This window comes from Eutrema salsugineum, unplaced genomic scaffold (genome assembly GCF_000478725.1).
Source record: "Eutrema salsugineum unplaced genomic scaffold, Eutsalg1_0 scaffold_2, whole genome shotgun sequence".
NCBI lineage: Eukaryota > Viridiplantae > Streptophyta > Magnoliopsida > Brassicales > Brassicaceae > Eutrema > Eutrema salsugineum.
Genome location: NW_006256829.1, coordinates 16,141,620 through 16,158,473, shown reverse-complemented (window position 1 = coordinate 16,158,473; position 16,854 = coordinate 16,141,620). Strand labels below are relative to the sequence as shown.

At 41.4% G+C, this 16,854-nt stretch overlaps 3 protein-coding genes across 3 annotated transcripts; 2 read left to right on the top strand and 1 right to left on the bottom strand.

The window, feature by feature from the left end:
- Positions 1–3,275: 3,275 nt before the first annotated feature.
- On the top strand, positions 3,276–5,771 carry LOC18017481 (pentatricopeptide repeat-containing protein At5g50280, chloroplastic). Its single transcript, XM_006402084.2, has 2 exons — positions 3,276–4,146; positions 4,255–5,771. The coding sequence occupies exons 1-2, from the start codon at positions 3,284–3,286 to the stop codon at positions 5,564–5,566; spliced, it is 2,175 nt and encodes a 724-aa protein (XP_006402147.1). The 5' UTR covers positions 3,276–3,283; the 3' UTR covers positions 5,567–5,771.
- A 12-nt stretch (positions 5,772–5,783) lies between these two features.
- On the top strand, positions 5,784–13,997 carry LOC18017479. The gene is made up of 4 exons (XM_006402082.2): positions 5,784–6,195; positions 13,031–13,441; positions 13,783–13,833; positions 13,930–13,997. The coding sequence occupies exons 1-4, from the start codon at positions 5,805–5,807 to the stop codon at positions 13,980–13,982; spliced, it is 906 nt and encodes a 301-aa protein (XP_006402145.2). The 5' UTR covers positions 5,784–5,804; the 3' UTR covers positions 13,983–13,997.
- A 957-nt stretch (positions 13,998–14,954) lies between these two features.
- On the bottom strand, positions 14,955–16,854 carry LOC18017478 (adenine/guanine permease AZG2). Its single transcript, XM_006402081.2, has one exon. It carries the CDS (start codon positions 16,835–16,837, stop codon positions 15,245–15,247), a length of 1,593 nt encoding a protein of 530 aa, XP_006402144.1. The 5' UTR covers positions 16,838–16,854; the 3' UTR covers positions 14,955–15,244.

Below are 16,854 nucleotides of genomic sequence, written 5' to 3'. Positions count from 1 at the left end.
CTCCAATTCAGTTCCCAAACACACCTAGGACCTGAAAAAGCTCTAAAGAACTCGAAAACCACTTGAAAGACTCTATAAATAAAACCTATATCATGGTCAAAAGCCATAAAACCATGATATATCACACCACGGTTCAAAGATGCCATGCCCACGGTAAACACCCTCTTGGTCGCGCCTCTGATGGTGGTGGTGGTGACTTGATGTGTGGTGTCGAGGGTTGTCAAGTTTAACCCTAATTGAAATCAATAGCCGCAAGTGCACAGCTGATCGATTGTAGTACTTAAGGATCGAATCCACATGGAAGGAGGATCTTTTCCTGCAAAAAGCCTTTGAAATAAGTTAAAGTAAGGAAGTCTAGAACAAAAACGGTTTAGTGTGGGTTTGGTAGTGTGTTTAAAATCTAAAAACGAAATATTAAAAGAGAATACGGGAATTAAATGGCGTAATAACTAAACTTAACGAAAATAACTAAAAATGATAAAAACGGATTCTAATGCTTAAATGAAAATGAACTAAAAAGGAAAGGCAATATTAAACTAAAGATTTAAAGAAAATCGGTGTAAATCAATGGAGAAGAAAGCGTTGGGGTTCAGGGAAGTTTTCTCAGGGGTACGAACGATTCAAAACATTGCTAGAGAGGAAATTTTGTAAGATCTTAGCTTAAACTTTTCGAACTGGAGTCACGGACGTATGAATACGCCACTGTCGTGATCATAGACAACTATCTCTCTCAACCCTGACCAGTAGGTTTCCACTCTGGCCCTGGAAGAGAAGAGATGCATTATGTTTAAGGACTCGTCCTAATTCACAAATCGCCCATAGGTAGGTTTCCACTCCTATGTTTGTTTTGCTCTCCCAACTAGATCTGATACCTGATGGAACACTTTCGTGTCACCAAGCATCTGGGATCAGACTGTAGTTCATGACGCTACCTTTCATGCAGTAAAAACGAATTTCAGAAGAAAAAGTTCTAAGATTCGGCTCAAAAACTCATGGAATCCTCATCGAACATATAAATCCCCATCAAAAATCCCTTAATCCCAACAATAGAACTACTCAGACATAATAAACGAAATCAAAGACATAATATTAAGAAGTAGAATAGAAACCGAAATTGAAAAAGAAAGAACAAGGGTTCAAGAGAACAAATCTCTCTCTCCCTAAAAGCTAAAGCAAAAACAATAAAAGTATGAAGTAAGGATAGATGGTATTCGGTTACACGATTTCTAGGGCTCCTAAGACATGTATTTATAGTGCTCAAGACCTCTCTGGACGTCACTTAGGGTTTCTCCAAATGTGGGCTTCAGAAATGGGCTTTTTGGGCTCGGAGGTTGAAGATCGCGGTCGGGAGTGCTCTGACCGCGGGGAATGTATGGTTTTCCGCAGTCGGGATGCTCCTGACCGCGGGGAATGAGTGTTTGGCCGCGGGTGGAAGTGCTTGCCGGCTGGTTTACGGGACATCTTGCTCTTCGCGTATCTTTTGATTGAACCGTTGGATTGCCAAGCTGTAAAGTGCACTGGAAAGCTGATACTTCCATCTTTAAGGTCTCCAAATTTGAGCTGGATCAGACGGTGAGAAGGCCTTCAATCAGGGGTGAACTTCTGACGGTTTGACTCTGAGCTGAAATCTGGTTTTCTATCCATTTTGTTAAGCTTTTCCCTAAGTTACCTGAAAAGAGTCTTGGAACTACAAATACTAGAAAAACGTGATAAAAGTACTTAAAAGCAATTAAAAACATAGAAAAAGTATTTCAAAACGATCCATAAAAGTGGTCAAAATACGGTGTTATCAGCCTCCAAGCCTGCATCCTCGATAGAAACATCTTTTACCAGTCCTAGAGAGTTTTCATCCACGACAAGCCCATTATGGGCCCTCAAGCCTACTTTCAAGCCCAATTCATTCTCTCTTCAATGAAAGTCCTAAGGACAACCTAAAAGACTTGAAGGCCTATAAATGTGTGTTTTAGAAGACTTAATTTCGTGTGTGCTCATGTGCCTTAGTTTTGAAGCCACCAAAATTTTGTTTTTTTAGGTTTAGGTTAGGAAGATAAAGATTCATCTCTTGAACCCTTGTTATTACTTTTCTTTTATTTATTCAGTTTATGCTATCTATTTTTATGCTTATGTTTTTTTTTTTATTATATTATAGTAGTTTAGTTGTTGGGTTTAAGGGATCCATCGAAGGGGACTCTAAATTCGATTAAGATTGTTGCTTTCTTAGCTATATTCTAGATCTCATCTCTTATAATTTATTCTAGATGCATGTAGTTAAACTTGCGATCTAACTATTGAACCTAGGTTTAATCAGAGCCTCGACAGTGATGCATCAGATTGCCATACATAGCTTCAAAAGAACATAATCGTTGTAGGAGTCTAAAGCTACCTACAAAAAAGATGTGAGCAAGAATGAATTCAGTTTAGTTAATGCATGATCTCACTCATGGCCAGAGACGAAAGCTACTGGTTGAGTTTGAGTCATTAGTTGGTTAGGGTGATGAGAGTTGGCTAGCCATATCAGTGTCTATTCTAGTTCCATGCAAATACTAAGAAATCGATAAGGACATATTACTTGTAGGCTAATTAGAAGATACTTAGATATCAATTAGGACGTTCAAGAGTAGTATGAATCAACCCCTATGAGCTTAAAACCCTAGCATGAATTGAATATCCCCTATGATATTCATGTCAATCCAACATACATTTTATTATAGCTTTTAGTCTTGTTTTACCTTTTTATTGTATTCTTTACAATTTGCATAACACAAAAACCCTATAGAAACCATCATTGGTCTATTAATCTGTTTACTCTCCCAGTTTAAAGTTTTTGTAAAAAAAACAACTCTCCCTATAGATCGACACCATAAATACTACATCGCACTGTTGTGAATTTGTAGATACTAGAGTTTACAAATTCAAAACTTCTCCTGAAACATTCAACCCTAACACCCTCACAAAACCACCAAATGTTCATCTTATTGTTCAGGTTATAACTCATAAGTCACAACTTACAAATTGATATGAATTGATATGAGAATAGCTTGGAGAGAAAGTTTAAACAACTCAATGACTAATCAAGGACTAATAGATAACACAATATATTTTATAAGACATAATTGTGTGACTATCTATATATATTTTTTTTTTTAACAGTGTGACTATCTATATTATACAGTATTTTTTTGTGATTGATTGAATGATTTCAAATTAATATGCGCGTTTTTAAATAGACAGTCTTATATCACTTTTCTATGGTCCGTGTCTCGGCGCTTTGGGAACTAGAGTCATGTCCATGGCGACTTCATCTCTCGTCACTCAATCCTTTTATACTTCATTTCCTCTCTCTCACCGACTTTTCCTCCCTGAACTCTATCTACCTCTTCGCTCTTCACTCACTCGAAAATCCCTTTCTCTCTCTGCTACTTTCCCTTCGTCATCATCTTCTTCTTCTCCTCCTATTTTCTTTTCCTTCTTCGACGACCCCCTTCCAGATAATGATCAACAAGCAGACAATTCGAAAGATAACAGCCGAGAGGATGAAGAAGTCGAAGAAGAAGGAGAAGATAATGATTTCAAAGACCCAATTCTTAAATTCTTCAAGTCACGAACTTTATCGGCAGAATCAACCGAAGACCCTTCTCGAGAATCCAAATTCTACCTCCAGAAAAACCGTCGAACCTCCTGGCACTTGGCTTCGGATTTCACCGACCCGGAAACCGAGATCGACCCGGATCCTGAGAAATCCGTCTCTGTAGCAAACCAACAAACACTTGGTGTGCACACTGCATCCGAAAATGGCGTCGCTGGGGAAATCCTGGAACTAGCTAAGAATCTGGAAGTGAATCAAACTCTGGGAGAGATGTTATCTGGTTTCGAAGGAAGAGTCAGCGAAACAGAGTGCGTAGAGGCGTTAGTGATGATGGGTGAATCAGGTTTCGTCAAGAGTTGTTTGTATCTCCACGAGTGGATGAGTTTGCAGAACCCTTCTCTTGTTTCGCCTCGTGCTTCCTCTGTGTTGTTTACATTGCTCGGTAGAGAAGGAATGGCTGATAAGATCCTGCTTCTGCTTCGTAATTTACCAGACAAGGAAGAGTTCAGAGATGTTCGTCTCTACAATGCCGCCATATCTGGACTTTCAGCTTCTCAAAGGTACTTCCTTTCTCCTCTCTCCAAGATGAAAATGAAAAAAGTTGTAGTCTTTTGATCAAATTGATGTGGTTTTGAGATTAGTAAATGGTAGTTTACGCTCTTCATTAGGTATGATGATGCTTGGGAAGTGTATGAAGCTATGGATAAGGTCAATGTGGATCCGGATAATGTTACATGTGCAGTAATGATCACAACGATGAGGAAAGCAGGACGAAGTGCGAAAGAAGTTTGGGAGATATTCGAGAAGATGAGCGAGAAAGGTGTGCGATGGAGCCAGGACATTTTCGGTGGCCTTGTGAAATCGTTTTGCGATGAAGGGCTAAAAGAAGAAGCTCTTGTGATCCAAACTGAGATGGAGAAGAAAGGTATCCGTTCAAACACGATCGTGTACAATACGTTGATGGATGCTTACAATAAATCCAACCACATTGAAGAAGTGGAAGGTCTTTTTGCTGAAATGAGAGGTAAAGGCTTGAAGCCAACAGCTGCAAGTTACAACATTCTCATGGATGCTTACGCCAGAAGAATGCAGCCTGATATTGTAGAGACGCTTCTGAAGGAGATGGAGGGTTTAGGTTTAGAGCCAAATGTGAAATCGTATACTTGTTTGATTAGCGCGTATGGGAGGACGAAGAAGATGAGTGATATGGCTGCTGATGCTTTCTTGCGGATGAAGAGACTAGGTTTGAAACCTACTTCACATTCATACACAGCTCTTATTCATGCTTACTCTGTTAGTGGTTGGCACGAGAAAGCTTTTGCTTCCTTTGAAGAGATGCGTAAAGAAGGGATTAATCCGTCCATCGAAACATACACATCGCTTCTCGATGCATTCAGACGGTGTGGCGACACTGAGAAGCTGATGGAGATTTGGAAACTAATGATGAGAGAAAAAATCCGAGGGACTCGGATTACATATAACACTCTTCTTGATGGTTTTGCCAAGCAAGGTCACTACATTGAAGCGAGGGATGTAGTTTCCGAGTTTGGTAAAATGGGTTTGGAGCCGACTGTTATGACTTACAATATGCTGATGAATGCGTACGCACGAGGAGGACAAGATGCGAAACTGCCACAGCTGTTGAAAGAAATGGCTGCTCTTAACTTAAAACCTGATTCCATAACATATTCAACCATGATCTACGCGTTTGTCCGTGTTCGAGACTGCAAAAGAGCATTCTTTTACCACAAGATGATGGTTAAAAGCGGGCAAGTACCAGACCCGAGGTCTTATGATAAACTTAGGGCGATTCTTGAAGACAAGGCGAAGACAAAGAACAGAAAAGATAAGAGTGCCATACTTGGTATAATCAATAGCAAATTCGGTCGTGTTCAAGCTAAGACGAAAGGAAAGAAGGATGAGTTCTGGAAATACAAGAGGCACCGAACATCTTATAAACCTGATCCTCACCGATCTTGAAGGTATTGAATGCTCTAGTGGTACATAGTGAAGACTATCTGAGCATTTTTTATTTACTTTGTTCCTAGGAGATACCTTGATCATGTGGAGTATAAAGTGTAGTAGTTTAGCTTTATTGTTCAGACAAGCAAAGAATCTCTTGAGCTTTAAGCAATCTTCAGATATATAAACTCTTTTACTCTCTCCATCAAAGATCACTCATACATCACTCTATTGAAAACAACCCAAATAAAGAAAAATGAAAATCTTGATTCTACTTACACTCCTTACAATCTCAGAGCTTTGTGTTGTGGATGCGTGCCGATCATACTGTGGAAACATAACCGTGGATTATCCGTTTGGAATCCGAAATGGATGTGGGCATCCAGGGTATAGAGATCTCTTGTTTTGTATGAACGATGTGTTGATGTTTCACATAAGTTCAGGTTCTTATAGAGTGTTGGATATTGACTACGCGTATCAGTCCATAACGCTGCATGATCCTCACATGTCGACCTGCGAAACCATTGTGCTTGGTGGCAAAGGGAATGGCTTTGAAGCTGAGGATTGGAGAGCTCCTTATTTCAATCCTACCTCTGATAATGTCTTCATGTTGATCGGATGTTCTCCTAAATCTCCTATATTTCAAGGTTAGTAACATGTATTGCATACAAAAAAAAAAAAAAAAATGTATTGCGTAAACAAAAGTAGGATTAAGGTTTTTGATTTGTTTCGGTTTATAATCTGGTTTGGGTTTTTATCAGTTTGTTGTGGTTTATTGAAACCAAAACAAAATAAAACCTATTTGTAATTCGGTTTGCTCGAGTATAATTTCGTTTTGGTTTGTTTGAATTCGGCTTTGTTTTCAACAAAAGAATTACTTAAATATCATCATATTTTGTTATATGATTACATATTTCGCCTTAAAAATTAGATGATTACATAATATTATTAATCTATAGTTTAAATTTGAGAAAAAATGGAAAATTTTGGTTTATTTGGTTAGGTTTCATTTCAAACACTAAAATCCATTCCGGTTTGGTGTTGGTTTTGGCTTTTGGTCTTGGTTTTGGTTTTGATGGTAATGAATTGAATTGTTGACATATTCGGTCCAGTATTGCTACATTTGATTTAGTTTGGCACATAAAAATTCGGTTTTAGTTTTAAATTGTGGTATGGTTTAATTTAGTGAACCCAATGCCATTTGTATACTTGTTCAATTTCTTAACTACTTTTTTTTTAATATGGACCCTGATCTATAAGAAAATTTTCGTTTTTAAACTGGTAATCATGTCCGATCGTTCCACTTGCACGTGGTTAGGCCTGTCAATTTGGTTAAAAAACCGCGGGTCCCGCCCTATTAGACCTGCCATGGGGCGGATGCAGGTTGGCAAAATTTAAAATATCAATTACATGGATAAAGCAGGTCGGGTCATTTGTATATGGCAGGGCGGACGTGGATCTTATTATTTAATTTGCGGGTATCCGCATATAAGCGTTTTTAATTTTTTTTTCTTTTTTTTTTGGCAAGTGTCGCTGTTTCAATTTCAAACCCTAAATTTTCTAATTGATATTTTTACTTCTTCGACCTTCTACGGCGATTTTTATCTCTTCCTCTGAATTTTTCTCTCAACTTTTTCTATGTAGATCAGATCGACTCTCTGTTTCATCCCTGTTTCTGCAACAAATCGATTCTCTATCTCTCTCTTGCACTTCAAATCTCTTCATATCGATTCTCTGTCTCTCTCTCTTGCACTTCAAATATCTTCATATTGATTCTCTGTTTCTCTCTTGCACTTCAAATCTCTTCATATCTCTCCAAATCGACTATCTCTGGCTCTATCCCTCTGCAAATCTGATGGTCCCGGTTATAGCACTTAGAACAAGAACACAGTAAACTTTTGTTTGGCAATTGAGATTGCCTATTTTTGGTCTTTTCATTTCTTTAAATAGAAGTACAAGAAGCAGAGTGGAGTCGTAAGTCCTTACAAAGAGGGAATGTGGAAAAGTGAGAAAGTGGAAGAGGTGGTTTCCTATATACAAGGAAGACCAGTTCTCTTCTTATCAATAACTTGAAACAAACGACAGAAACAAATAATATAACCAAAGTATCAAATTACTTAGCGTATTTGGGTTTGGAAATTTGGTTCGGTTTGATGCTCGCCGAACCGGTTCGTGAACTCCATCATTACTCCCGCCGTCAAAACGAAGCTTGTCCTCAAGCTTCAGTGATGGGAAGCTCTGTTTCAGCTGATCCAAATCCTCCCAAGTAGCATCATCAACGTGAAGACCTTGCCACAGCACAAGAGCTTCAATTGTAGACTTCCCCGCAAGAACAATGGTGTGATAGTCCAACACCTTTTCTGGGTTAAGGCGCAACAGACCAGTGGAACGAAGTGGAGGAAGAGTCCCTGAACGTGGAACATCTGATCCAATGCGCTTCTTAAGGAGAGAGACATGGAAAACAGAATGCACTTTGGTACCTTCCGGAAGCTTCAAACGATACGCAACAGGGCCAATACGAGCTTCAATCTAAAAGGGTCCATAATAGCGAGTTGACAACTTCTGAGATGTGCGTCGGAAAATTGTGTGTTGGCGGTAGGGGTGAAGTTTTAAGTAAACCCAATCACCAACAGCAAATGTGATGTCACGACGCTTAGCATCGGCGGTCTGTTTCATTCTATTGTTAGCCCTCTCCAAGTGTTCCTTGAGCTCCGCCAATAATGCATCTCTTGCCGCTAGCTGTTCGTCCGGTTCCAAAATAGGAGATGTGCCCAGATCGTACCCGATCAATGGTGGTGGTTCACGTCCGAACACAGCTTTAAAAGGCGACATTCCAATAGAAGAGTGGAAGGTCGTGTTATACCAGTATTCTGCCCAGGGAAGCAAAGAACTCCACTGTTTAGGTCGATCATGAACAAAACTACGAAGGAATTGCTCGATGCAGCGATTCACAACCTCGGTTTGGCCGTCGGTTTGAGGATGGTATGCCGAGGACATTCGAAGCTTAGTGCCTGAAAGTTTCCAAAGATCACGCCAAAAAGCACTAACAAATACTGGAGCACGATCGCTTACAATTGATTTCGGAATTCAGTGGAGTTTGACAACATTATCGATGAACTTTGCTGCAACAGAACGAGCTGTGTATGGGTGAGAAAGAGGTACCAGGTGCGCTGCTTTGGAAAGACGATCAACGATGACCAGAATCGAAGTGTGATTGTCTGAGCGAGGCAAGCCATCTATAAAGTGCATCGAGACGTCCTCCCAGATTTGAGAAGGGATTGGAAGCGGCTGTAGCAACCCCGCAGGAGCGAGACTGTCATACTTAGCCCGTTGACACGTATCGCAAGCCGCCACATAATCACGAACCGATTTGTGCATACTCGGCCAGTAAAATAGCTGAGAAAGCCGTTTGAATGTCCGCAGAACACCGGAATGACTGCCAATCGGTGAATCATGGTACTCATGCAACAATTCGTGGATGAGAGAAGAGGTCGGAGGAATGATTACCTGGTTATTGTAACAAAGGAGACCATTCCACCAAGGGTACGGTTGTCCTGGCGAAGAGGCGGCGAGGTTGGCAAATTTCAGCAAGTAAGGGTACGACTTCATTAGATTGCGAAGGTCTGACCAAAAAGTGGTCCGAGTCGTGAATACAGCGAAAAGAGTGGGGCTGTCAGTGCGACGAGACAGAGCATCCGCGGCGGCATTGGTTGGTCCAGGTTTGTAAGTGATTTCGTAGCCGTAACCCACCAGTTTGGACATCCACTTTTGCTGCTCTGGAGTGAGGATTCTCTGCTCTAGAAGAAACCGGAGGCTGCGTTGGTCTGTTTGGATGGTGAAGCGGCGGCCGAGGAGATACGGTCGCCATGTGCGAACTGCGACAACAATTGCGAGCATTTCACGAGCATAGGTGGACCAATTTTGTTTTTGCCACGCCGAGAGAACGACTCATAAATGCAATGGGTCTGCCATGCTGCGATAAAATAGCCTCAATCCCTTCACCGGAAGCATCGGTTTGGATTACAAAGGGTGTTGAGAAGTCCGGCAATGCCAGTGTTGGTGTAGTCGTCATTGCTGTTTTGAGAGCAAGGAAGGCTTTCTCTGCTGCAGCATCCCAATGAAACTTGCCCTTCTTCAATAAGTTTGTCAAGGGTCGTGCAATGATTCCATAATGTTGAACAAACTTACGGTAATAACCCGTAAGACCAAGAAAGCCTCGTAATTCTGTTATCGTGGAAGGTGCCGGCCAATCTGTCATCGATTTGATTTTTGTCTGGTCCACCTTTACACCTTCGCCTGAAATAATGTGACCCAAATACTCCAATTCCAGCTTCCCAAATTCACATTTTTTGCGTTTGACAAACAAGCTATGTGCTTGCAGTAACTCCAAAACAACCTTCACATGTTTGAGATGCTCCTCCCAAGAGCGACTGTAAACTAATATGTCATCGAAGAAGACAAGAACAAACTTGCGGAGATGATCACGGAAAACAGAGTTCATCAGCGACTGGAATGTGGAAGGGGCGTTGCAAAGACCAAACGGCATTACTAAATACTCATAGTGGCCATTATGAGTGCAGAAAGCCGTTTTGTGGATGTCAGGAGGGTGAACACGAACCTGGTGGTAGCCTGCGGTAAGATCGAGTTTTGTGAAAATGGTGGCACCATGAAGCTCGTCAAGCATATCATCGACGGTTGGAATTGGAAAGCGATCTTTTATTGTGGCGGTGTTAAGAGCTCGGTAATCAGTGCAAAAGCGCCATGAACCATCTTTTTTCTTCACCAAGAGTACCGGTGATGAAAATGGACTGGAGCTTGGTCGGATTAAGCCAGAGTCAAGCATTTCACGGACCTGTTTTTCAATCTCTGCTTTCTGAAAATGGGCATAACGGTAAGGGCGGACGTTGACGGGGTCTGAGCCTTCCTTCAGGGCGATGTGGTGCTCAATATCACGTTCTGGTGGAAGTGTTGTTGGGGTTCGAAAAACTCCGGTGAATTGTTGTAGAAGACGTTGCAGGTCGGTAGGAAGTGGAGACGACGCAGTGTCTTTTTCTTCATGAATACGCAGAGCAAAACAAGTCTGGCCCAATTTGGTTTCTTTGGTGATTTCTGCAGAATGAGCTTGTGTAATTTTCTGGTATTGAAGCCCACAGATCCGTCGTTGTTGCCCGGCCCACATGAATTGTAAAGTTTGGGCTTTCCAATCACAAAGGGGTAGGGCCCAATTGTGATAGCCACTGATCCCTAAGACGACATCGAGACCGGTGAGAGGAAGGACGAAGAGGTCAATCGGGAAGGGAACGCCGCTAATGAGCATGGTGATGTCGCGATAGGAACCATGACAACGAAGAGGATGACCATCTGCAACCTTCACTTGGAATGGCCTAACTCGGGTGAGCTGCATATTAAGTCGATTGGCGGTGGTGGTGCTGATAAAGTTATGAGTAGCTCCGCTGTCAATCAACGCGATGAGAGAATGGCCATTAATCTCCATTGCCACACGTAACGTATGTGGAGAATCCCAGCCGGTTAGCGATTGTAAGGTGATTTCCGACTCCTCCATCTCATGAAAAACATCATCATCTTCATCGTCATCAGCATCGAGACCCTCCATTAAGAGCAATTGCGATTTGCGACACTTGTGTCCAGGTGTGTAGCGCTTATCACAACTGAAGCACAGACCGAGACTTCGTTTGCACTTCATTTCCTCCCACGTTAACTTTTTTGGGTTCTGGAATTTGGATTCAGGTGTGGTGGTGGGGTGTGGCGGTGGTAGTGCGGGAACAAAAGGACGGGGTTGCGAAGCGGAAGGGGAATTTCGAGCTCCAAATACGCGTCGTTGTATCTGGAGGTTGTCATCGCTTAAACGAGCAAGGTTGATGACTTCGCGTAGAGTCGTTGGTGAGAACATCCGCACAGTAGCAGCAATTGATTCATGTAGACCTCCCAGATATGTGCCGACAAGAGCTTCTTGGGACCAGTTGCTAACTTTGTTGGATAGCCTCTCAAACTCTTGTTGGTAATCGCGTAGGGAGCCTGTTTGGCGAATTTTGGACAGTGCTTCATGGAAATTATCACCTCGGGATGGCCCAAATCGTACTCGCATCTCGGTCTCGAACGTCTCCCAAGTGGTGGTGTGTGCGTTGGTACCGAGTGCTTTCATGGTCGCCAACCACCATTCATTCGCTGCTGCCGTAAGATGGTATGACGCAAGCTGACTTGTTGATTTGGGGGAATGTCTTGACAAGCAAAGTATTGTTTCGCTTTGCTAATCCATTCCGTCGGGTCGTCACCATCAAAACGGGGTAAATCGAGCTTGATGCGACGGTGGAGGATTGGTGCGTCAGTTGGTGTTGTCGGATTGGCTGGTGCATTGTGGTTGTGGATCGAGGGTGGGCTATTTGGGTGGGGACGATTACTACGGGGAGCACTAGAGTCACTCTCACGATGGCGAGAGAGCATCTCCAACATACGATTCATTGAATTCTCCAAACTCTGGTGCTTCTCGGCATTTGAGTCCTCCATGCTTCGTAATTTTTCTGCAATGCCGGAGGTGAGCTTTTGTAACTCATCCTGAACCATCCCTAACCCTGTTTCCAGGTTATCCAAACGATCTTTCGTGCTAGCCATTGACTCTGGTAAAGTCACGATCAACGGGTTTGATTTTTTTTTGGTGAAATTGTTTTTGGTGAAAGGGGAAAAAAAATTTGTATGAAAAGAAAAGAATGCTCCGATACCAATTGATGGTCCCGGTTATAGCACTTAGAACAAGAACACAGTAAACTTTTGTTTGGCAATTGAGATTGCCTATTTTTGGTCTTTTCATTTCTTTAAATAGAAGTACAAGAAGCAGAGTGGAGTCGTAACTCCTTACAACGAGGAAATGTGGAAAAGTGACAAAGTGGAAGAGGTGGTTTCCTATATACAAGGAATACCAGTTCTCTTCTTATCAATAACTTGAAACAAACGACAGAAACAAATAATATAACCAAAGTATCAAATTACTTAGCGTATTTCGGGTTTGGAAATTTGGTTCGGTTTGATGCTCGCCGAACCGGTTCGTGAACTCCATCAAAATCCCTCACTCTCTCTCTGCAAATTTACTCCTATCTCCAAATCATCGCTCTCTGCAATTCATTATCTCTTTGCAAATCGATTTTTTTTTCATAGCGGGTTATCCGCCAGACCCGCTTGATTAATGTGGGGCGGGTGCGGGTTTATGGTTTACAAGTTGCGGGTCTAGCGGATAAATTTTTGAAAGAAAAAAATGACTTGTATCTGCAGCGGGGCGGATCAAGCGCGGTTCTGACCCGCTTGACAGGACTACACGTGGTCAAAATGGTCTTGAAATTTCTGACCAAAATAATAATAAAACCAAACCGATTATAACCACATTTAGATTCAATTTACGCATTCCTATTCTGATCCGGTTCATTTCGGTTAAATTTAGTTAATCTCCCCAGTCCCCACTCATATTCTTAGGCTTTCCTGATAAAAAATTGCCATGCCGCAATATTTCTGGAATGAGCTGCGAAGAGTACATGTCGTGTCCAGCATGGGATATGGTCGGATACAGACAACCGGGTCCATCATCCGGTTCGGGTCCACCCATGTGCTGTGCGGTCAGATTCGAATCCGTAAAAGCGATTAATCTAAGTAGGCTGGAGTGTGAAGGATACAGTAGTGCATACAATCTTGCACCGTTGAAGCTTGAAGGACCTTCTGATTGGGCTTATGGTATACGAGTCAAGTACGAGCTACAAGGAAGTGATGCATTTTGTCGCGCGTGTGTTGCAACTTCAGGGACTTGTGGCTACGAATCTGCCGGTGGTGGAGGGCTTAGGCATGTTTGCATCTGTGACCACCACAATTCTACCACAAACTGTGACTCAGGTTTGTATTGGTATTATCATATTTTTTGTTTTTCCTTTTCATTTTAAGTAAAAGTATATTAAGATGGACTTGTCTATATTTAAAAAAAAAAAAACTAGCAACTTATTTCATTGATTTCAAAAATGAGAAAGCAAAACTGTGATAGCATATTCGAATTTATATTTAGGGTGTTTAGTATGAAAGTGATATAATACGGAAATTAAACAAAAATCTATATAAGATTTAAATGGATTTGTTTTTAATAACTGAAACTAAATTTAGACTAAGTTTTGTAACCAATTGGTTTACTCCACGTCTTAATTTTTAATTGAAAAGTTAATGATTTTTTGTTGTTTATGTAGTTATAACACCAACCGGTGCATCTTCAAGTGTTCGACCCAAAATTATTGGATGTAAGCTTCAAAATGCATTTATGTGTTCCCTTGTTTTTGTACATATTTATCTTATTTTAAGATCACTTATTACCCTTTTTGTTTTTGTTTTTGCAGCACTGATCTTCTTCTTCATAACTATGAACATAAATCTTCAAAGAAGACAATGAGTTACTCATTAATAATAGATATCGAATTAAGCCTACTAATTTTTACCTATGCTTTATTTCTCAGACTTTTAGTTTCATTGCATGAAATTAAAACGTTTTTGTGTATACTTCCTCGAAATTTTGATTTGTAGACTTCATAATATGTTAGCGTGAGAGGTAAAACAAGAGATAAGAGGGAATCCTAAGAAATAAATATGTTTATAATTTATCAAACTTGGTTATATACTTACATTACGTTTTGTATTTACAAATTATCGCTAATATACAGAAAACCCAAAAGACTTATATTGATTATAGAGTCATATGCCTGGACACAAAAATGTCTAAACCCTAATATATACAAAATTTCGATTTCGGTACATTGTAAGACTTTTCAAGAGATGTTGAAGATGTCGAGACATCTAATTTGCCAAGTAACTTTTAATCAAGTGTCTTATGCCAAGTTAAAAAAAATTGAATGAAGTATCTTTTAATTTGCCAAGTAAAAGTTTGATATTGCAAAGACCTTTTGAAAAATTTAGGAACATTGCACTGTCGATCGTCTACTCTGAAATTAAATCCATTTGTTGTGTTATTTCAAATTCTTCAATAACCATATTGATATAAATTTATGTAGGTACCAAGCAATATGAATTTTGAGAATTAGCATGAAACTAAAAACGTTTTGAAAGCAATAAAGTTTCAAACGTTCAAAACGCAAAACATCTTAAGGCTTAGTGATGTGGTAAATATTAGTGATTATCGCATACGGCAGCTTTATTCATGTTTCCACCAACCATTTAAATTTCTATTAAATTTACAACAACTAATCCGAAATACAGTTTCAACAATCTTTGGATTATATAGCGCTACTTAACGATGGCTACAAACTTGAAAGCAAATTAATAAAGAGCCAAAATGCGAGTTAGGATTCAAACGTCTTTGATATACAAAACAAAAGAAAAGCGTTTGGTTGAAACATAAAAACCCTACGAACAATGCATGCACAAGCAGCCATGAATTATCGCAACACACTTTTCATGGCAGCTAATGCATCCAACGTTACTTCACTATTCTCTCCTACGCAAAACTAATTAAACCCAAATAACAAAACCAAAGAAAAAAAAATAAACAAAGAAACATAAACAAAACCCACCAAAGCATACATGACGGGTCTTCGCATGGCCATCCAGCGACCGGCCATGTGAAACTTTCCACCACTTCCGGTACACTCACACCACTAAACCGGTTCAGTGACAACGTCAAATACCGTCAACAACAATTCATACGATCTCGACGGAAGCGTCGGAGGAAACTTGATTATGCTCTTTCATCACCCGTTTAACCCCGTTTAACCACGTGGCGAATCCCAAAACGACGTCATACATGCTTAGAGCAAAGTATACACCAATACCAGCAATAATCCCATTAGCAATGGAATAAGTCAACGGCATAAGCAATATCGTTACAAACGCCGTTACCGCTTCTTTAGTTTCTCCCCATCTAATATCTTTCACAACTCCCATCATCATCACACCAACCATCACTAATGAGGGCCCCACCGCCCATCTAGGCACGTTAGTCACTAACGGCGTCAAAAACATCGACGCCAAGAAATACACTCCGATGATAACGGCCGTTAGCCCCGTCTTCCCTCCTTCTTTCAATCCCGCCGATGACTCCACGAAAGTCGCCGTCGTTGTAACTCCTAAGGCGGACCCCACCGCCGAGGAGCCAGCGTCGACTAAATATGCCGTGTACTCTCCTTCGAATGTCCCGTCCTCCTCCACAAAGCCTCCGATCTCGGCCATCGTGTAGAGAACTCCAGTCGTGCCAAGGAGGTCAACGTAGAAGAGAGTAGCAAACGCAACCCAAACCTCGCTCCTTCTAAACTCCGTAAAGCTTATAGCTCCTAACGTTGACTGGATCTTGTGAAAGTCAACGACTTTTGTGAAGTAGTTGTAGTTTGAGTCTCCGAGAGGAGTGTGAGGAAAGGTTGTAACTTGAGTGTTTCTAAACCAAGAAACAACGGTAACGAACACGATTCCGTAAATCATACTCCCTTTAACATTCTTCATTAAACCGTAGCTCGTTATTAGAAACCCAACCACCGCTAGCCAAAACGTAGGACTCTTCATTTTCCCTCCGAGGCAAGCTCCGGTGAGGGGATCGATCTCGGAACAAGCGGTCAACGTTACCAGAGTTGACTTATCCGGTCCCACAAGCCCAACGCCCTGGTTCATCTGCAAACCAACAAAGGCGATGAACATTCCGATACCAACCGCGCAAGCAAGTCTCACCGTTTGAGGGATGAGACGGGCCAGTTTCCCGCGGAGTCCAAAAGCGGATACTGCAAGAAACGTGCATCCCTCGAGTAGCACGATGGCCATAGCGGTATGGTAAGAGATGGAACCAGAACCGCGAAAGCCGACAACATTGTATGCGATGTAAGCGTTTGCGCCCATTCCTGGAGCAAGTCCAAAAGGGAGATTAGCTAAGAAACCCATCGCTAATGAACCCACCATGGCTGATAAAGAAGTAGCCACAACGAGGTCCTTTTTGACCCTGGTAAGACATTCTTCGTAGCCTTGGTTAGAGCCAAGGACGCAGTCCGGTTTAGGTGGTGAAGAACCGGCCACGGAGGAGCAATCGTGGAAGGAGCACGTGGCGCCAGAGTCAGTTAGGATGGTGGCGTTGACGGTGATGATGTAAGCCATGGTGAGAAATGTGGCGGTTGCTGCTCGGAGTTCGGTTGTAAAAGTTGTTTTTCTTGCTTCTAGCTTGAAGAAACGACCGGGAACACTCTTAGAAACGGTGTCGTTTAGGTGTTTCTTCATGTCGCTCCATGACTTGCAAAATTCTTTCTCTCTCCCCATGACTAGAAGAAGAGAGA